The sequence below is a fragment of the Periplaneta americana genome, chromosome 15 (genome assembly GCF_040183065.1).
Source record: "Periplaneta americana isolate PAMFEO1 chromosome 15, P.americana_PAMFEO1_priV1, whole genome shotgun sequence".
NCBI lineage: Eukaryota > Metazoa > Arthropoda > Insecta > Blattodea > Blattidae > Periplaneta > Periplaneta americana.
In genome coordinates this window covers 118,831,071-118,853,488 of record NC_091131.1, presented here as the reverse complement: position 1 = coordinate 118,853,488, position 22,418 = coordinate 118,831,071, and the positions used below count along the sequence as shown (strand labels likewise).

Here is a 22,418-nt window from a genome sequence, read left to right as displayed (position 1 = left end):
CAACGAAGCCTAACTTACTCTAAGTAAGCAGGAAAGTAAATATGTAGACATGTTATCAAAAAAAAAAAAAATAAAGATCCATACCAAAAGGAAAAAAGTTGTGCTTCCTATGGAAATTAAGTTGAAAGCTTCAAGGTTCATGGAGTTGGGGAATATGGAGTAAAGTTGTCTAAAGAACTAGAAGTGGAGACAAGCACCTTCGGTGACTGGGGAAAGGGGGGAGCGATTTTAGAAATAGAGAAGTGGTGTTCAGCACTGGTTTCAACAAGAGAACTGGAAGTACAAAGACAATGAAAATAAGTGAGCATCAGAATGTAGGAGAAGCCACAAAAGAGTAAGTTCAAGAAACATCTGGAAGGGAGGTGTATAAAAACAAAAGTGCAGATTGCAGAATGGACAGTGACAATGTCGAAACAGATGGAGTTGAGGAGAAAAAAAAAAGTGGAACGCCTTCCTACAAGAGTAGAATTACAACATAGTTCATGGATGATAACGAAGTAGTTTTGGCTCAAGGAAATTCGAAAGGAATAAAGATTCCGTTTTAAACAAGTTCACGTATTTTTTTTTTAAATCATACAGAGTTCATACATGAAACAAAAGAGCTTACAGAAATATCGTGTGTTAGGTTCGAAGTCTGTCACTTAGGAATATGTGGACGGCATCATTTACTGTGGTCGCTGATCTGCACAAGCATGGTTTTGGTACCCCAATGTGCACCCTCCCCCACCTGTTCCACTAGGAGAGTACAGCGCAATCGAAACTTTCACAGTCACGTCTTTTCTCAATCGAACCATTTCCACTTCGTCTCAGTGATAACGATATCTTTGTGTTACATATTTTTCTTAGTCTATAGCTATCCAACTCCGAAATGTCACCTCTGAGGAACAATCAGACAGATGTAATAATCTGGAATTCTGTGTTCATTAGAGGTAAAGAAGCCTTTTTCTCCTTTAGATAGAAGAGAGACCTGAAGGCCATGTCCGCACAATCCAAGGCTAATTGTGTTTTACCACCACTTTATTTAGGAATGTTTGTTAAGTCCGAACAGTCTCTTTCTTTACAGATATAGTGAATCGGTGTCAACTGTCGATTTGGCCATATAGGCTTAAGAGTCCAATGAACTCAAAAGTGGAATGTGAAAAATCGATTTAGTGTTGCATTATCTACAGCAAAACCAACCAGAGTGCACTTTCACACTTCTGAGAGCATACTATCTCTCCTCAGACAGATGCCAATTGTGAGTCATAATAGGTCTACTACATCATGTCACACCATTTTGTGTATAGATATTTAAATGATGATGATGATTATGAACATTGAAATGGAGAGTGACGGTGGAATTGTAGAGGAAAACGGAAGAGTCCCTAGAAAATTCTCAGGAACTTTGACTTTGGGCACTCAGCTCCATCATCGCCAGAATTTAAGCTCACCATACATTCCGTAAAAAATGGGACAGTCCCCTTTTTGGCCTAGGTGGCCTCGTAATTTTTGTCAGGACGCGCAAAAGTCCCGTACTTTGATAAAACTTTATTTCATAATGTAAAAATTCAGTAATTTCTCTAACTGATGGTTACTTCATAAATTAATGTTGAAATTATTATTTTGATTTGTATAAATATTTGATTTTGAAATCAGCAAATATGAGTGAACTATGTATGAAGGGTAGGCCTACTGTTAGGCAAAAAGATAAGTGCAAAGTACTGTCAAGTGACGTAAATAAATTGATATGAATAAACATTATTTAAAGAAATAGTGTTCTTTCTTTTCTTAACTGCCCTGTTTTAATCTCGGATTTGAATGGAATGGAATTTTGGAAGAGGCACTACGACTCTTTCAAGATCTATTGCACTAACCCTCAAACTAGGCAAATTCCCAAATTCACACCGGCTGACTCCACTAAGGCTCGCTGCATATTCAGGTTTCGAGAAGGCAACCTCCTCTGTGTGTCGCCAGTCACCACTCGAGGAATGCTATGAAATAATGACGAAATGGAGATATGTTGACAGAATGAGTAGATGCCCCGAGAAAAACCCCAACTGCGATCTTGTCCGCCACAAGTGCCACTATGGATTTTTCTTTGAAAAATCCCAGGCCTGACTGGGATCGAACCTGGACCACTTGCGTGACAGGTTGAAGATCTGACCAGTCAGCCACTGCAGGGGAGTTTTTTCAATTTTCTTGTTCAGTACCTTCTAACTTTAATTTCCTTACAAAAGATATCAATAGTAAAAGTGTCCCGTATTTTCAGGAAACATTTATGGCAGGCTTACTGGAATTCGAACCTGACTCCTCACGCATTAATCGTAAGCTAGTGCTCTACAAACTGAGCTACCAAGGCAGTGGAGAAACCTTTAAAAACATAAAAAGTAAAAGCATCAGTACCATCCACTTGTACAATTTTTTTTTAATCACTGCTGCTTTACAATCTGTTCCTAAAGAACAAGATTGGACAAGAAAATCTTAAGAGTTGTCAGACAACTTTTCAGTTAATGTTCACAAAACGAAATGTCAAATCAAAAATGTGATGACACTTGAGGCAATACAAGTGCTTCACTGTTGTCCAGTAAGTTGATGGCAAGAGGACTGGATGTAAGTTGAGTCACTGCTGATATCAACAACTGTATAAAGTGATTTCTTCCTTGATTCCCAGGTCACAGTGTAAGTTAATATTGGACATGAACCATGGTGCTTTGGCTATACAGAGAAGAGATTTAGCTTCGAATCTTCTTAAAATGTCTATGTTGGAGGTGCTCATAGAACTCCACAATTGTATGCCATATTTAATATTAGAGGAGAAAAATTCGCTCCGGCGCCAGGGATCGAACCCGGGTCCTTGGTTCTACATACCAAATGCTCTAATCATTGAGCTACGCCGAAGTCCAGTCCACAGCACCAGATTGAATCCCTCTCCTCTAGTGTTTTTCCCTTTGTGGCCTGACTCCAAGTTCGACATGTATGTTGACATTTTTATATTAAGTCAAATGCCATTATACAAGGAGAGCACTCAGTTGAGTGACTTGGTGCCGGGATTCCACAGTAATATTCACTTTTGATGTAGATATTAATTTTTTGGTCCTACAGAATACGTCTGTTACGGTAACAATTAATATTAGAGGAGAAAAATTCGTTCCGACATCGGGGATCGAACCTGGATTGGTTATCAACGAGTAACTCGTTTGTTCATATTATACTGGAAAACAAATGCACACGCAAGCGCATCCTCAAAGTACACGCGCACTATCTGTCGGTGCTAGTTCAAGTTATCCTTATTCAAAGTTCACTTTATTCTTTTTTTGGTTTCCTTCTACTTCTTTCACTTCAGGTTGGCGATACTGGGTTACGGATTGGGAGGAACGTGAAGACAGAAGACCGTGTGGAAAGTTTGTAGTTAGTAGAGAACACATGGTTTGTTGAACGAAAGAGAGCAGAACAGTATTAAAATAATTAATTAAGATGCCGAAGTCAAAGCGTGATAAGAAAAGTAAGTGTCGTTTTATTTAAATACAAATTTGAGGCTGAAGTATTATAAATATTTCTTGTATGGGCCAACATAACCTCAATTTTCCATGCTGTGTTATTTCAGTATCCCTAACGAAAACGAAGAAGAAGGGCCTGGGGTTTAAGCAACAGCTGGTAGATGAAATTCGAAGATGCGTAGATGACTACAAAAGAATATTTGTATTCTCCGTTGAGAACATGCGGAATGCTAAATTGAAAGATCTGCGTACTGAATGGAGACATAGTAGGTATGTATGCATTTATCAGTTTTTTTCTAGTCATGGTGGCTCCCAAGCTTTTTGGTCCAAGCCTCACTGCCATAACATGAAACAGGTCTCGTCAAAGTTTCGTAGAAGTGGAGGCGTGTATGCCTTTGGATTGATAATGGTTTCATAATGCTGTTGGCGATACCCATAGATTTATTAAATTTAAGAATTTGGCTGGTGTATCTGATTCTGTCATAAATTATATTATATAATTAATATAACTGAATTCATTTGCTGTAAAACGGGGTGTGAATCCGATGTTAGTGTTATGAAACCGATCAGTTATGTTTTTTTGAACAAAGAACAATGCACAGATGTCGCTGGTAATTTGAAAGCATTATTGATACTCGTGTTTCTAAGAAAGGTAATTTGTCAGCAACAATTGATATTTAAATCACGCGCAACTCACTGTCTTCAGTAGCGAGAAGGATTTCGAGGTGCTCTACAGTTTTGTTGGAAAATTCTTGTAGAAAACTTGTACTATAGCCTACTTCACTACACATTTTGTTAATAGAGCGAGTAACACAATATTTAATTTTGTAGAAGTCCCTTAAGGGTCAGTGTAAAGTATTAGAGATAAAATTGTTTCCATTTTTTATTTTATGCCCTCTTAAATGTAGTTTTATTGTTTTGGAAAGTGACCCCGATCAAGCACATATGTAAGGGAGAAGCTGATAATTCATGATTGGGATTAATTTTGTTACTAAGTTATGCGCCCTTAATTTTCGCTACGTGTAAGTTAAATTAAACAATTAGGGTATAGGCTATGAAAAGAATCTAGGAGCAACATGTAAGTGCAATAATTGCAACTCAGTGTACCTTAGTAATGTGGTGAAAGCTTTAAAATTATAAAAATTAAGCATTAGAAAGGTTTCAGAAGAATATGGAGTCCCTTACACGATACTGAATGATAAATAAAGCTATTAGAAAATAAATTCACTATATTGTAAGATTCTCCACTAAGAAAAGAATAAAATTTTAATGGCAGAGTGGATAGAAAAGTAGGAGAGGACTTATGTGAGAAGAACTTTCTCCGAAAAAAATGTGAGAGAGGTGTTACTTTTTTATATAGGCTATCCTGCCACTGAAGTAGAAGAAGGGCAGATAGTTCGAAAGGTGGTACAACAAACCTTGTGACGTGAAAAATATACTTTTTTTAATATTAAAGTCTACATTATTGATTAAGTCATTTATGATCTTGTTATAATTATATTTTGTCATAGGCTAAATATTGAAACATTCTTTAAAAATATTTTTAAATCTTCAATTAGTGATCGTTTTCACATATTCAGTTATATGTATCAGATTTTAAATTATGAAATAATGTGTGATCAGATTCACCTCTCCTGTTGAGGTGACACCCATCAACAATAAAAGTTTAAAAAATGAATTGTCGTCATCCATATTTCGTAAACTTCTCATTCTATGCCAACTTTGTTGTTTTGTACCCAGACTTTCATACGCTTCCTACTTCACTATATCTGAAATATGTAACCATTCTTTTTCGACCTCATCACTCATGTATTATGTTGTTTAAGTCGTCTAGTTTTTTTTTGGTATAACCATTTAATACTATAGTCATAAAGTAAGTGGACTTTATATGATGATTTCTTATTCAGATTGTAATTTTGTTTTTCCTTTTTATACCATCTGTTTCATTCTTACTGGGCAAACAAGTAAATAATGATCTGTTTTTATTTCAGGGCCTCGGAAAACTCTTGTGTCTAGAACTTGTGTCTTTTAAAACTTCAATTAGTGATCATTTTCACATATTCAGTTGTATATATCCAATTTTAAATTATGAAATAATGTGTGATCGGATTCACCTCTCCTATTGAGGTGACACCGATCAACAATAAACGTTTAAAAAATGAAGTTGAAAACAATTGAAGATATTTACATTCGGTAGATAGAATTCTGAAAAATGAAAATTATAAAATTAAATCAGCTCTTCTCTTGGATGCAACCTTATATGGTTAACATTTAAACAACTGAAAATTTTGATCGGATTCAGCTCATGTTATGGTACTGTTTCTGATATTTGATTACTGATACAAATTTTGCTTGTATTGGTTCTTTTCTTTAAAATTTATCTGTAAAATTTCCTTTGAATACCCATCTACTTTTGATATCAAATTATGTACAGATCATTGTAGAACATTTTCTGTAGAGGCTAAATGTAGTAAGTCATCTGCAAAGATTAATGTATCTAAATGCAGATGTCAGTTTACCGTTATACCAATGTCATGTCAATTTAAATTCTTTGATGATAGCATTCATATAGATATTAAATAAAAGTGTAGAACCTTGCGTAACACCTGAGTTTATTTCCCTCCAAAGTGATAGAGTATCTCCAGTTTTTACTGCAATTGAAGTTTCTTTGTACTATAAGTGAAATATGTTTCGGATAATTTGATTTGGTATATTATCATTTCATACTATGTTTAACAAGATACAGCGATTAACTTTATTAAATGCTTTTTTGAAGTCTGTGAAGGTGATGTATTTCCATATTAAATTCTTTTTGTTTGTTTTTATATTAAAATTTTCAAGGTAAAATATCTATCGCAACATGATCTGTAGAGACCGTTTTGTTCTCGTCCCAAAATATTGTAACATTTTATACTGAACAACAATGTAACTTTATTATCTCAACAATAGGATTTGCTCTCCACACAGTAACACAGTATTCGTTAGTGCACTCCACTGACGACAATGACAATTTACTAGGACTATTACGAACAACAATGAACTGTTAATCTTAACTAATATTTACAAAGCACTATTTACAACACACAATGGTCAGTTCTCAGTTCACAGCTCGTTTGTCTTGGCTAGTTCTTCTAGATCAGTCACTCGCGTTCACAGAATCTCGAACCACAGACCTTCAGAGACGATCCGTTGATCTTCGAACTCAGGTCTCCCAACTGCGGTCCACTGCACTCGAACTCCGGGCTTCAAGCTCCACTGTTACAGACACAAGTCAAGTCGCGCTCTGGTCTCGAAGCTGGCTTCACTGCTACACAAGACTGGCTTACTGGCTGACTTTCACTTGTGTTTCTTCTTTTATAGCTAAACCATAGTTACGAGAAATTTCTACGGGTGTCCTCTCGAATTATCAGGATATCTCCACTTCGGACGGACTTCTGGAAGATTCGGGAGGGTCCGTCCCCCCCTTCACTCCGCACGTAGCAGTTTGCTTCCTTCAATTCTCGGCAAGCACCAGATGCGCGCGCAACCTCCCCTCGCGCGTCGCAGTAGTACACCGCCCCTCTACCCTCTCAGCATCCAGACGCTCCTCTCACCGCCACACCTAAGTGACCAACAGTGGGACTCTGGCATCCCAGTCTCGTTGATGGTTGGACACCACCTTCCGCAGGTGCTCTTCCACGGTTTTGATGTAGCATTCCACCATGCCGTCGGACTGTGGGTGGAGGGGAGTGGTCCTGGTTTTATGCACCCCCAGACGCTCGAGCAATTCTCCCATCAGGTTGGATTCGAAGTTGCGCCCCTGATCGCTATACAATTCCCGGGGCACCCCGAATCGGCAGATGAAGTTGTCAAGCAGCGCGTCGGCCACCGTCGAAGCCTCTTGGTTGGGAATCGCGTACACCTCTGGCCATTTTGTGAAGTAATCCATGGCGACTAGCAGGTAGCGGTTCCCGCGATCTGTGACTGGGAACGGTCCAGCAACGTCGATGGCGGTCCTCTCAAAAGGAGCTCCCACGTTGTACTGATGCATGGCTCCCCTGCTGCGTGTCCTTGGTCCGCGACTGGCTGCACAGGTGTCGCATCTTCGGCACCACTGTTCTGTGTCAGTTCTCTGATGCAACCAGTAGAACCTCTGCCTTAACTTGTCCAGCGTCTTGTTGGCTCCCAGGTGGCCTCCAGTCACTCCAGCATGAGTCTCCTCCAGCACTTCCTTCACCTTGCTCCTGGGCAGGACAAGTTGTTCTTTGCGGGTCCTTCCATTGGCCGACTCCCAAATCCTCTTCAGGATACCGTCCTTGACAGTGAAGGATTCCCACTGGGCCCAGTAGCTCTTGTAAGTGATGCTACGGTTGGCGATATCGGCCCATACTGGTCTCTGGCCGGACTCCACATCACGCAGTAGCTGCCCAATGTTTGGGTCCTCCAGCTGCTCCCTCCTTATGGCGGCGTTATCCCATCCTGGGCTCGGCTGGGCGGCAGTTGCTCGGACTGCATGGGTGCCATCTCGCTCTTCTACTTTCAGGCAGTGTTTGCAGCCATCCGGGCACGGGCGTCGTGATAAGGCATCACCATTGGAATGTTTCTTTCCTTGGCTGTGTTCGGAGGTGAAGTTGTACTCCTGCAGTCATTGAACCCAACGGGCGGTCTGCCCCTCCAGATTCTTGAAGCCCAATAGCCAGGTGAGTGCAGAATGGTCTGTCCTCAGATGGAATTCCTGGCCATACAAATATTTGTGGAAATGCTTCAGGGCTTCCACAATGGCAAGAAGTTCTCCACGCGTCACACAGTAGTTTCTCTCAGCCTTGGATAATGTTTGGCTGAAGTAGGCAATCACCCTCTCTTGCCCGTCCTGTTCCTGAGAGAGTACTCCACCGATGCCTACATTGCTGGCGTCCGTGTCGAGCGTGAACTTCCTTCCAGGGATGGGGTATCCTAGTACAGGAGCAGTGCAGAGCGCCTCTTTCAGTGACTGGAAAGATGACTCCGCCTCGTCTGTCCATTGGAATTGTCGTTTCTCCTCGGTCAGCTGGGTTAGAGGCTTAGCAATGTTGGCGTACCCAGCTACGAACCTTCTGTAATAAGTGCAGAGGCCGAGAAAGCGGTGCAACTCCTGTTTGTCCCTCGGTCTTGGCCATCCTCTGACGGCTTGTAGCTTCTCCGGGTCCGTGGCCACTCCGTTGGTACCTACTACGTGTCCCAGGTAGCTGACCTTCTTCTGGAACAGATGACATTTCTTCGGGTTCAACTTCAGCCTGGCTTGTCGCAGTCTCTCGAACACTTTCCTCAGGTTCGACAGTTGTTCACCGAATGTCTTGCCGACCACGATGACGTCATCAAGGTACAGCAAACAGGTGTCGTATGTCAGGCCTCTCATTACGGACTCCATTAGCCTCTAGAATGTAGCCGGGGCGTTGCAGAGGCCGAATGGCATAACAGTGAACTGCCATAGTCCCTGGCCTGTAGAGAACGCCGTTTTCTCCTTGTCCTCAGGATGTAGCGCCACCTGCCAGTATCCTGACTTGAGATCCAACATCGAGAACCACTCTGCTCCGGCCAGGGTGTCCAAGGTGTCGTCAATTCGTGGAAGCGGAAAGCAGTCCTTCTTGGTGACGTCATTCAGTCTTCTGTAGTCCACGCAGAAACGCAGGTCCCCATTCTTCTTCTTCACCAGCACCACAGGTGATGACCAAGGGCTGTCGGATTCCTCGATGACCCCTCTTGCTTTCATGCCCTCTAGTTGGCTGTCAATCTCCCTCTGTTTAGCTAGAGGGACGCGTCGAGGAGGTTGTCTGATTGGGCGAGCATTTCCGGTGTCGATGCGATGCTGAACTTTCTCCGTTCTCCCGTAGTCGTTTTCAGACAGACTGAACACATCTTGAAATTCTGTCAGTAGATCGTGGACTTGTCTTCTTTCTCCTTTGCTTAAATTCTCCGCCAATTCTCGAGCCTGCTCTTTCAGTGATGGGTCTAGATCTGGACGTGGTCGGTGATACTCCTCGTTATCTGCCAGAGACGTCACAGACACCACCGTCTCGACGCTACCTAGTACAGTTCCATTAGGCACCTCCTTGTCCCGATTGGTGACATTCAGGACCCTCACCAGTACCACCTTCTGATTTGGGAGTAGGAATCTGGCCACATAAACACCATCTATCAGAGTTGTCTGCGAATCGAGGAGCAAGTTTCTCTTAGGCTGTCCGTCCAGTCTTGCCATCACCACCATCTCGCAGCCTGCCAGGATTGTCACATGATTCTCCAAGGTGAGTCTGCTGGCCATGGGTTGGTCTTCGACGTCCCTCAGGAACACTTCATCCTGACCAAAACGGAGGATACGGTGCCGGACGTCCACCGTTGCATCGAAGATCCACATGGCGTCGAGTCCCAGGATGACGTCTTCACTGATGTTGGCAACAAACACCCACATCTCCAATCTCCTCTTTCTCAATGTCAGATCCAGGAAAACCTCTTTTTGGATGGGCAGGTTCTCGCCTGAGGCAGTACGTAGCTCATACCAGCGCAGCGGCGTCCTCCCAGGTAGGCCACGTACGACTTCCGGTCTGGCGATGGTGAGCAACGCCCCAGTGTCTATCAGTACTCTGCATGGGCGGCCTCTTATCCATCCGTCAGCAATCAGCCCATCGTCGCATCTTCTGTTAACTGTCTTCAAGATCAGCCGAGGGGATGGTGATGACGGCACCGACGTGCCCCTCATCGCATCGGCCCCTTTTAGTTTTCCTGTTTGTGACCAGATCAGTCACAGTCCCTCCTCAGGTGTCCAGGTTCGCCGCAGGACCAGCAGGTGGGCACTCCTCGTCTTCGTCGCTCGGGTGGTTTCAGTTGACGCTCCTCGACGTCGGCCGCCGCGACGCTCCTAATCCGGTGCGACGTCGAGACATTCGCCGTCAACTTTGCTGCCTCCATTCTGAGGGCCCCGCCAGAGCTGCGTTGATGGTGCGATGCTCTGCCAAGAGTAGCTGTTGTCTTATTTCCGGGTCTCGAACTCCGCTGCCAAAGGTGCAGGCTGCCTCTCCAGCGATGAAGTCATTAGGTAGGCCCCTGAGGGGCCTTATGGGCCAGTTGTTCCACTGCCATCGCAAATTCTTGTAGGGACTCGCCTGACTGTTGGACCCTCGTTTTTAGTTGGGTCCTAAATGCTGCCGCAAGTTGATGGTCACCATAACGTCCCTCCAGGGCCGCCATTATCTCGGCGGCTGTCCCATCTTCTGGAACATTATGAAGAATCTCCGATGCCTGTCCCTGAAGCGCGGCCAGCAGCTGAGTAGTTTTCTCTGCCGGCGTCCACCCATTGTGCTCTGCGATGGCCTCGAACTGGCGACGAAATATCGCCCAAGACGTCGTACCGTCGAACTTCGGCGTCTTGACGTTGTAATGTCTGGCTGAAGGCGATGGTTCCGCAGGGCCACTATATGGAGTCCTCAACTCTGTGGCTGCTTCTTGCATGGCATGTCGAACCTCCTCGGCAACTATCTGTTTATGTTCTCTAGCCTGGCGATCCACCAACGCGAGGATGTGCTTGTTTTCTACAGCATGTTGGTCCATCAGCACACTCGTTTCCTCTTGACGCTCGAGATCGCGAATTTTGCCGTCAAAATGATCTACATCCTGTCTCAACTCGGCTACTGTCTCGTTTATAGTTGTAAAATTCTGGTTTAGTTTATCCAAATCGGTCTTAAGTTCGTCTTTCACGATGGCGACAATTCCATCTACGTGGGCCGAAACGCTTTCAATTTGCGTAGTGACTTTATCTTTCACTCCGCTTATGTCGCCTTTCACTTCACTTATGTCATTTTTCATCTCTGTTTTCACTTAACTTATGTCACTTTTCATATCGTTCTTAACCTCACTGATGTGCTTGTTCATGTCGTTCATGTTATCTTTTACTTCACTAATGTGCACGTTCATTTCTGCTTTCATTTCTGCAATGGCTTGCAGGATCTGCTGTAGGTTCTCCATTGTCGATAATATCCCGATTCTGACACCAGTGTAACGTTTTATACTGAACAACAATGTAACTTTATTATCTCAACAATAGGATTTGCTCTCCACACAGTAACACAGTATTCGTTAGTGCACTCCACTGACGACAATGACAATTTACTTGGACTATTACGAACAACAATGAACTGTTAATCTTAACTAATATTTACAAAGCACTATTTACAACACACAACGGTCAGTTCTCAGTTCACAGCTCGTTTGTCTTGGCTAGTTCTTCTAGCTCAGTCACTCGCGTTCACATAATCTCGAACCACAGACCTTCAGAGACGATCCGCTGAACTTCGAACTCAGGTCCCCCAACTGCGGTCCACTGCACTCGAACTCCGGGCTTCAAGCTCCACAGTTACGGACACAAGTCAAGTCGCACTCTGGTCTCGAAGCTGGCTTCACTGCTACACAAGACTGGCTTACTGGTTGACTTTCACTTGCATTTCTTCTTTTATAGCTAAACCATAGTTATGAGAAATTTCTATGGGTGTCCTCTCGAATTATCAGGATATCTCCACTTCGGACGGACTTCTGGAAGATTCGGGAGGGTCCATCCCCCCCTTCACTCCACACGTAGCAGTTTGCTTCCTTCATTTCTCGGCAAGCACCAGATGCGCGTCGCAGTAGTACACCGCCCCTCTACCCTCTCAGCATCCAGACGTTCCTCTCGCCGCCACACCTAAGCGACCAACGGACACGCGTTCGAACCCCGGTGTAGCTGTCACAATATGTTTGTAATAACAGTAAAGTCTATTTTTTTATTATATTCGCAAAAATTTCATATCTCATGTTTAATAGGCTTATCCCTCCATAATTGTCACAGTTATTTCAATTGTCTTTCTTTTGTATTGGAATTACAATATATTTAGACCAACTTTTGAGTAGTTCTTGTACATTCCATATCAAGTTCAGTACAAGTTTTCTACAAGAATTTTCCAACACAAAAATGTAGTGCACCTCAGAATCCTTCTCGCTACTGAAGACAGTGAGTTGCGCATGATTTAAATATCAATTGTTGCTGACAAATTAAGAGGAAAGCTTGTCCTGCACATTTTGTCTATATTTATACAATCTTAACCTGGTGCTTTGTTACTTTTCTTTTTTTCATAGGACTGTAAGAAGTTCATTCAAGGTAGTGGTTTCTGTATGAGAATTATCAGAATATATGGCAACATCAGAGGGATAGTGTTTTGATGCCATGAATGACATTGAAATTGTATTTAAACTTAAAATATTGAAATTGCTTGGTAAAGAAATTAAAGAAACTGTCTCAATTTTGTCTATGATATGTTCTGATGTAATGTTTGGCGATTGCTTATTTTTCATGGTAATTAATTTTATAATTTTCCTTTCTGGTGCAAAGATATTTTTGATATGCTTCTCATTTATTTGCAATAATTTGTTTAATGTCATCATCCAAATTTCGTAAACTTCTCATTCTATGCCATCTTCGTTTTGTGCCCAGACTTTCATACGCTGCCTACTTTGCCATATCTGAAATACGTAACCATTCTTTTTCGACCTCATCACTTATGTATTGTGTTGTTTAAGTCATCTAGTTTTTTTTTTTTTTTTGGTATAACCATTTAATACTACAGTCATAAAGTAAGTGGACTTTATATGATGATTTCTTAATCAGATTGTGATTTTGTGTTTCTTTTCTATATCATCTGTTTCATTCTTACTGGGGAAACAAGTAAATAATGATCTGTTTCTATTTCAGGGCCTCAGAAAACTCTTATGTCGAGAGCTAATTCGGCTAATTTACAAATACTGTAATGTAGTCAATAATCGATTTTAAGCCTCTTGCTTTTCAGGTAAATTTGTGGCTGTCTTTATGGTTGTAAAAGAAGTTCATAATTTTCAAGTGATTAAATAGGACAAAATCAATCAGACGAGATCCATTATCATTTCTTGTTGGTTCACCAAATATATCAATATTTTGATCTATTTTTAGATTGCCAATGTGGGCATTAAAATCTCCCATTAATATGATAAAGTCATTCTTATTAATCTTATTTAAAATTAGGTGTAATTGATTATAAAATTGTTCACTCTCTTCGTCATCACCTTCTTTTGTGCATAGACTCCTATCTGATGCAGGCAATAAAGCATCATATTCAGTCAGGAACAGTGATTTGTGGAAAGTCTGGGAATTGAGGGATTCCAGCACTTCATGACAAATCAGTTAGTGACTTTCAAAGATCCTGTAATTGGCTGTAATACCAACAACATCGAGAGACTGTGGCACCTAATTAAATAAAAGTGACCTTCCACAAATGAGCAAGGCCATATGTTACATTCATGTATCATGTATCAGCAGAGTGTCAAGAACAATTGATAAGTATAATAGTTACAGGTTTGTAACATTCCTGAAAGACCTTGCCACTACTATATACCCATTCTGTATGTATGATGAAAAGCCTTTCACCAATCCTATCCTTAGATAATGTTAGCTAAGCTAACCTAAACTAACCTAACTTAAGGTAAAGAATGTTTAATTTAACCTAACCTAAACTAACCTTATTTAATGCAAGGAAAACCTAAGCTAACCTGTCCACACCTCTGGAGTAATAATTAGCATGTCTAGCTGCGAAACCAGGTGGCCCGGGTTCGATTCCTGGTTGGGGCAAGTTACCTGGTTGAGGTTTTTTCCGGGGTTTTCCCTCAACCCAATATGAGCAAATGCTGGGTAACTTTCGGTGTTGGACCCTGGACTCATTTCACCGGCATTATCACCTTCATCTCATTCAGACACTAAATACCTTAGCTGTTGATAAAGCATCGTAAAATAACCTACTAAAAAAAAAATAAGCTAACCTAACCTATTCTAACCCATCCTAACCATAAAACTAGTATATTTGGCAACAATAACATTTTGTTATTATAAGCTCCTGAATTCTCATTGCCACCCATTGCTTGTCTGTATCAAAATTGTGCTAGCCTTGAATCCTGCATTTGCAGTGGACACAGTCAGAACCCTCATTCATAGTACACATGATTGATTGATTGATTGATTGATGAGATCAGGAAAGAGCAAGGACCGTATGTAGATCTGTAGGCTACTACACAACTACAGATAAGTGTGCAGTAGCTCAAGTCATTATTCAGATTCTAGATTTTATCCCTGAAATATACTATAATGTGGTTTGCTGTCGAACTCATGTATATGTGGTAGATTGTTAATATTACCACAGTAGGTATAACACAGTACTCACCACACGCAGACTAGTAGGCAAGCCCCACCCTTCTCTAAGTCATCCGTTGTACAAAGTGTGAAAGCTTATGTGTCATGAATTTAGAATGGAGGAAAACAGTAACACTATAACATACACGCAGCAAAATACAATGAGCACTATTACTTAACATATTAGCGTCAGGCTACAGAAATCTCTGTAGTTAGGTGGCCAGCGTTTTGTGTTGGGAGCCACTGAGATTTCTGGTTTTACGTAAGGGTTTGTTTTGTCATGTGTCAACTTTTGTAGTTTAAGTCATAGGGTTTTAAGTTCCGTAACATATTACAGACTAGAAAGTTTCTTGTTACCTTTGGGTCCTTCGTCCCCCCTCCCCCTCGTCTAAAACTTTATAGCATACAGTAACATTCTCAAACTGTCAATAAAATTTCAGTTGGAACTGTCCCTGAATGAGGCAATTATTCCTTAGAAGCTATCTAAGAATATGGACATGTAATTCTGGAAAATTAGTAAAACACGGCAGTCTCGTGAGAATGGTAAATGAGGTCACTACAAGGTAATATGTAACATGGAAATTTACTCGTATGCTACTGAAGGAAAGAGATTGAAAACAGACATGATATCCTCTTTCTGGAACCGAAGTTCGATCTATGGCATATTCTTGAAAGAAAGGCAAGGGTTTTTGGTACAATAAGAAGCAACAGAGAGCTTTCGAAGTCTTTCGTTGAAGAAAGAAATAATTTAACAGCAGGACAGAGCGTATTATATAGGGAGGATGACGTCTTCTCTAGATTTTGAAAGACGAAAGAAGAGAGAAGTTAGTTGGTGACACTTGGAAGAAAGGAAAATGCTAGAGGAGGCTGTGTGAAAGCTCTCTTGCATCATTCAATATAACAAATATATGAAGGTTGTAGACAGAGCAGGTCAATATCTGTTCTACTACTCAATTCTGAGAAAAACTATAAAATGGAGAAAAAAAAGTTGTGTTGTGATTTCTAAACTGTTCTTTAGGGTCTATAAATTAGAAACTCTGACATCAAGTTGTCATACAAGAATAGGCCTGTCTTGCTAGAAACAGTCTTGCTACTGTCTTGCTACTGACGGAAATGATTTAATCTAGATGTCATAAGGTACTTGTACTTGTCTCTCTTCAGTTCCTCAAACAGACCTCGAACACTCTGTATAAAAATAAAAAATCCTTCCTGAAATGGCAAAATAACTTTCTTACCACATACACGTATTGAGTTGCACAACTGAAATAATTCAAGTAATTGATTAATTAACGGACTTACTCGTGTTAATTATGTAAGTCTGTGCGGCTTACAGCTGTTTCGGTGCTTCATCACACCATCCTCAGAGCCTACTAGAGTAAGATTCAAAATGAAATAATTCATCTAAAGCCTGATCCTATTTTTTAGTTTCCATGCTATAGCTGTTCTTTAAATTATTGCTATTATTCAGTGGCTGAAACATATTTTATGAATTCTAACACATGCTTTTCTTCGGGAATAAGGTGCAAAATGGCTTTGGACATTGCATTAGAAAGAACTTTTGCGGCCTTTCTTACATTTTGCCTCTTCATTTCACACAGAGTTAAATGATCATTTTGTATCTTGTATATATATATTTCAGATCTCCTATATTGCAATCTAGAAGTTTTAAAAATGTATTCTCGTTCACAATTTTGTCGCTTGATAATTGGAAACCACTATCAAGAAGATCGTTTCTTAACAATTCCAGTGCATGTGGCACATTACGAAAAGCCCATATTGTTCTTTCAGAAGTGTTAGTGTTCTGAAATTGGGTTTTATTTTGGACACAGATCCAACTTTGACAGAATTCGCATATTATGCAGCCCCATGTCACTTACGAATTCTCTCATCCTTAGACCTACATTCTCCAATTCATTTACAGCAGTATGAAGAATGGCAGGGGTTACTGCACTGTTAGATCGTAAAATATTGGTTGTTTGCAATGACTTACAAGAATGCTTATCATCATAACTTGAATGTTATTGTGTGGGCTTCCAAAACAGTCAAATGTATTGTCGTAAGAAATGCTGTGCTGCACTTTCATTTCATCAAAACTTATTATTATTATTATTATTATTATTATTATTATTATTATTATTATTATTATTGTTGTTGTTATTATTATTATTATTATTATTATTATTATTATTATTATTATTATTATTATTATTATTATTATTACAGGAAAGTGTCCAAAACCGGACGCCCATTTTGTTTTTGATTTAAAAAAAATATAAAATAGTAAAAAATTATGTTTTAAAAGCATGTAATATTTACTTTATAATGTTATGCACCATTTACATTTTACTTTTAGAAAATATAATTAAAAATTAGTATGAAAAAAAATTATTTTCAATAACCTTACACTTTGGAGATTTGAAAAATAGTTGCCAAAATTGGACCCCTTGTAAAAATAATCAAAATAACACTAAACAAATTTGGAAAAAGGTATTAAATGAGAGAAAACATAATCTAGTTACAAAGTATAAGTATAATATTACAATTACAGGTTTTAGTTTTTAAAAAATGATATAGGATGTATTCAAAAATGATACACAAAACGTACAACAAAATTAAATCGTTTAGCGACAAAAATCGCAGATGTTTATGTCCTTTTCAGTCCCAGCACATAGCGCACATGACCCAAAGTTCCCCTTTAGAATCCTCCGAAAATTTGCTGTCACAAAAAACACCAAGCATCATCTTTGGATGAGGAAACTCCCGAGAAAAGATGAAATTCATATATTTCAGAGATCACATTGTTTTCATCTTCAGTGCTTGATTCTTTCACATTTTTCTCAAAATTTAGATGCTTTTTCACAAGCCCTTTCCCTTTTCTTGAAGGCTGTACTGCTGAATCACATCCCTGGCTGCGATTACTTTCGCGGCCTTGAGCACAATTCTGTGCTTGTTGTTCAGCTTCCATGACTTCTGTAGCTTTTTTAGCTTCCACCAATTGGGCGTTATAAGATGTAGATGTGATGACCGTAGAACTGCAGGTCTTTTGCCCCCTATTCGAGAACTTCTTTTTTTAATTTTGGAATGGGAGTGATGTCAGACGGGCTTGTCTTAGAAGATGTGGAACCCTGAGGATCCTCAAGTGTAGCTGATGACAGAAACACCCTGACCTGCCGAAGATGTTGATGGTTGATTTGGGTCAAACTCTACAATAACTTGTGGATCGTTCACATCACATTCTTCTCTGTTCCCTGGAAAGTTCTGATTTCCTGCTGTTTGTTTCTTCAACACAGATTCATAGAGAGAGAAATTTCGTTTTTTGTTTGCCTCTTCAATGTATTCGGATCTGAAAACAGCTTCTTGTTCAAGGGTTGCTTTAAATCCATTGATTGCTATTTGAGCTGTTTGGCATCTAATATAGGCTTTGCCAAACAGGTCCATTGCATCAAAAGCACTGACAGCACGTTCATTGTGCCTTAACCACTGCCTGATTTCCTTGCTGTAGTGAACTTTGAGGGGACCCATGAAAGTTTTGTCCAAAGGTTATAGTTTGTGTGAAGAGTGAGGTGGCAGTGACACAATGGTAACATGATTTGTTTTTGCCAAATTGATCAGATCAATATTCTGTGTGTGGCTAAAGTGGCCATCCAAGAGCAACAGCACAGGTTTTTTCTTTGTAGGATTGGCAAACTCGAAGTGTCAAAACCACTGAGTGAAAGTGTTCATTTGGATCAACTCTGAATTGTACGCTGTAAAGATTGCTCCTTCGTTCCCCATTATCCTCTTGAAATTTGGAACAGAATTCCAAGAGAATAAGAGTGTGCACAATTACAGGTAGACTTTAAACATGAAAAAATAAGGGGTCCAGTTTAGGCAACTGAAGGGGGTCTGGTTTATGCCACTATAGCCAACTTTGTTAACTCAATCGATTTTTAACCAAACATCTAAATTAAACGGCTCATTGACAAGAAATAACCTTAAACCTTACCATTAAAGAATATATATTGGTCGAAAGGCTTACCTGCCAATATCTAGGGGGGGAAAAAAAAAAAAAAAAAAAAATGGAGCACAGTGTAAAAACTTTTTCCACTTTCAAAACACGTAATTGCAGACTGATAAGCATCAATTGAAGCGGGTAACGTGTGTGCTCCGCTACAGCATGGTAGAAACCTAAACTAATATTTACACTTAGTTCTGCTAGAGTTAAGAAGAATCCAGAGCCAGGAGACTGGGGGTTCGCTTTAGGGGGAGGAGTCCGGTTTAGGGCACTTTCGTCTATTATTTTTTTTTCCATGTTATTCATATTATTTATATTATATTTTAAGATCTCAAAACTGAAAGAGATCAAACGTACATGGTATTTTATGGTGGAGAGGCACCTTTGTAAGGTTCGAGGAGAGGGTAATGGAATTTAAGTTGTCTTATCAAATCATAGGCTTTTTAGACAGAGCTCGTAATGTGACTGCTACAGGAACATCTTCGACCCCTCCCCCCCCCCTCCAAGTTACTGTTCTTCCAGTTATTAACAGGGATTTTTGTTGACGACTGAAAATGGAGGAAAATTTAATACTTTCATTTTCAAAGGTCTTAATACAGGCTTCTAAGTACATATTTTCATGTTTTAATTCCTTCAAAGTTTCTTCTAGTTCTGTAATTCACTTCGAATGTGTCTATTTTTGGATTTCAACAATTTATTTTCAAATATCAATTTTTCCGTGTCAGAGATACTAGAATTAGTGAACACTTTTTCATTTTCATTATTAATTGTAGAACAATAATTTTCTCCCGTGTTTGAGAAGCTGGAATCCAACACATTTTCTAGGAACTTTATGTTATTTCTCCTCTCCATGCGTTGAGCCCGGTGTTGTGCAGCATCATTATTTGATTGGGGATTAGAATTCAGTATATTTAGATGGGGTTCAGCGCATTCACGTAGTATTCTTTTAGGTTTCAAATTTGAAAGCTCTGCTTTAAATTCACTTTCATAATCATTTTCACTAAAATGATCAGAACAGACTCTTGCGGTTTCTTCATTGAAAGATCTTGCCTTTTACACAAATATGCCCATTTTTTATCTACGCTCATGTTGCTTAGACAATCTGTGGAAAGTGATACTTGTGCGAGTAGAAATCCTTGTTATATTTGAGCAGATAGCAATGGCGCATACAAAAGGCGTTTTTTTCTTGATTTGTTTTCACAACAGCTACTATCAATTGTATGTCATAATATTAGTCCCTAGAACAAATTAAGTTTATATTTTAATTATGCAATATACAGTTGTAAGACATTTTACTGAGAAACATAGCATAAACAGTATTTCTATTAACATTTTCCAGAAATGACCTTATGATTAAACTTATTTATATGTACAGAATTAAATAGACCTATCACAATCAAACACAAAATTATGTACAATCACTATTTACACACGCAAAAAAGAAATAATTTCCACTCAAACCCTCAAACTACTGTATGACTGGCAAGCCCCGCCACGTGGAGTGTACAACGGCTGACGTAACAGGCAGGGTTTGCTACCTCACATCCAGTTCATGGCTTTTACCGTTTATACTTACCGTGAATATTACCATAACATAATGTACATTTAATTGTGACATTTCAAAATATGGACGAACTACAGTATATCATTGCCATTGCTGTTGTTGTTTTCAAACGGCTGGAGCTTGGTTTCACACAGTTTGTCATTGTGCTTCCCAGTACAGTCCTGGATCTCATCAGTCCTTTTCCCTGCAGTGTAACAGGTGTTCCTTGTTTCGAGCTATGCCTCCTTTCTGCACAGGAAGCACCCTGTTCCTGAGACAATTTGCATTCATTGAAGGTGTTCATCTATACAGTCGTGGCCTATTTCCACGTTTCTTCATAAAAGGTGTTTAATCTTACCAGCATGTTTATCCTTACCTTCATATTTCTTATTTAAAGGATCTTCTTGTTCTGTTCTTCTCTATTATGGTTTATCTTTTGTTTGAGTATGAACTATATCATGTATATATACTAAATTAAAGTGTCCCCTATTTTAAATACATTATTTTAGTCAAATCATTTCCTTTGGGTGTCACTTTGATTACAGATTTTTCTTCGGTAAAAATAAAGTGATGGCATTAGGTCTTGGAAAGACGAAGGAAACTGAGGTGCAAAATAAACTTCATAAATTGGCAAAACAGCTGATTGGACAGTGTGGTTTACTCTTCACGAATAAGGAAATGGAAGAAGTTCTAGAGTAAGTACTAGTTAAAATTTTTACTTTAATAGATAATATTACTATCATCATCATCATCATCATCACCACCACCACCACAGTGACCGAATTGAACCATTATAAGCCAGAATGGCATACCAGAAGTAAAGTAAGTTGCCAAAAAGCATACCAGCAGTCAAAATAGTGAATGTGGTCAGACAATCAGTTACACTAACCAGTAGTGTTAACTCGCTCATTATTGTCATTGCTGTTTATCTCTTTCTGCACACCATCTCTCCGGTACAAGGCAGACCGCTTTCCATCTTTCATGTCATGAGTGGCTTAACAATAGCGTCTGCAATTGAATAAATTTTAAATAAGTGTTAATAATATCAGTTTTACTTTTAGTAGAGGAGAATTAAAATTAAAGCATTAACTATTTGTCCTTTCAACAATTTACTTTTATTTATGAAAATCATTTATCAATAGGTTTGTTTCAGCACGATTCTGAACTGCCTGCTCATGCACAGTATCTCAATGGCAGATATTAATAAAAATGCTTGAGAGTGAGTGAGATGTATCGGACAACTCAGTGAGTGGTAAAGGGGCGAGTGAGTGGTAAAGGGGCGAGTGAGTGATTAGTCTGAATTTCATATTAATAAATATTTTCCCCTCCTGGACATATCTCACTCATGACTCTGAGTTGTTACTCACATTTTATCGCCTAGACATGCTATGCAAGTTATCAATGTTTAGACTAGAGCTCCTTGCAGAGGGAAGTCTTCGTCACATTCGGTTTGTAAATATACTTTTGTTTCGATCATAGGGGAGAAAAATGTGCAGTTTCAAACTTCATTTTTTAATATTTTGAAACAACATCGCATATTATTATTCACTAAACCAGTTACCGGAAGTGAGAAGTAGGAAGTCTTTTTCTGTCATTGAAGACTTGAAGACAAATGCAAAGGAATTTGTAACATAGTCTTCACTGAAGCAAAAAAAAGAAAAAAAAAACTTATGAATATGTAACAATATAATGTGATGATAAACTTACCTATATGTGTATGCTGTATATTATTAGTATTTCCTTTCTAATGACTCGCCTGAGTGATACATACAATCTGTTCGCTAATTCTATCTATCTTCCTCTACTTCGTCCTACAGTAATGGAACTTAATCTTCAAGTAGGTGTTTAGTTACCTTGTGCAATATAACGTTGCTTCACTTGGCCGAAACATCTCTCTATAATCGCATGTTCTTTCGTTACTGGTATACATTTATTGTAGGCTCTTTGTTGTGGAGTGATGGTAAAGTAATAAGCCAAGGAGCAATTCTGTGGCTCCAAGACAAAATGTGGTAGACCTCTGTCATTTATTTCACTTTTCAAGAGCGAGCATGTACAGATGTATTTTAAACAACCGTATAAAATCGTAGGAATCATGTTTCATAACAGTGGATTAGAGAAAAAAATAATAGAGATATACATGTCATCTTTTGCCATAACAAAGATACCAGCAGGATGCATAACATATCGCAAAATCTCATTTTCAACAACAAT

General features: G+C 39.5%; 1 protein-coding gene across 1 annotated transcript in view; it reads left to right on the top strand.

Annotated features, from left to right (window-relative positions):
* The first annotated feature begins 3,232 nt into the window (after positions 1 to 3,232).
* RpLP0-like (ribosomal protein LP0-like) overlaps positions 3,233 to 22,418 on the top strand; it is a 36,421-nt gene continuing 17,235 nt past the window's right edge. The window contains exons 1-3 of the mRNA XM_069848056.1: positions 3,233 to 3,481; positions 3,584 to 3,746; positions 20,753 to 20,902. Coding sequence (XP_069704157.1) covers positions 3,454 to 3,481; positions 3,584 to 3,746; positions 20,753 to 20,902 — 341 coding nt within the window. The 5' untranslated portion in view covers positions 3,233 to 3,453. The remainder of the gene's footprint in view (positions 3,482 to 3,583; positions 3,747 to 20,752; positions 20,903 to 22,418) is intronic.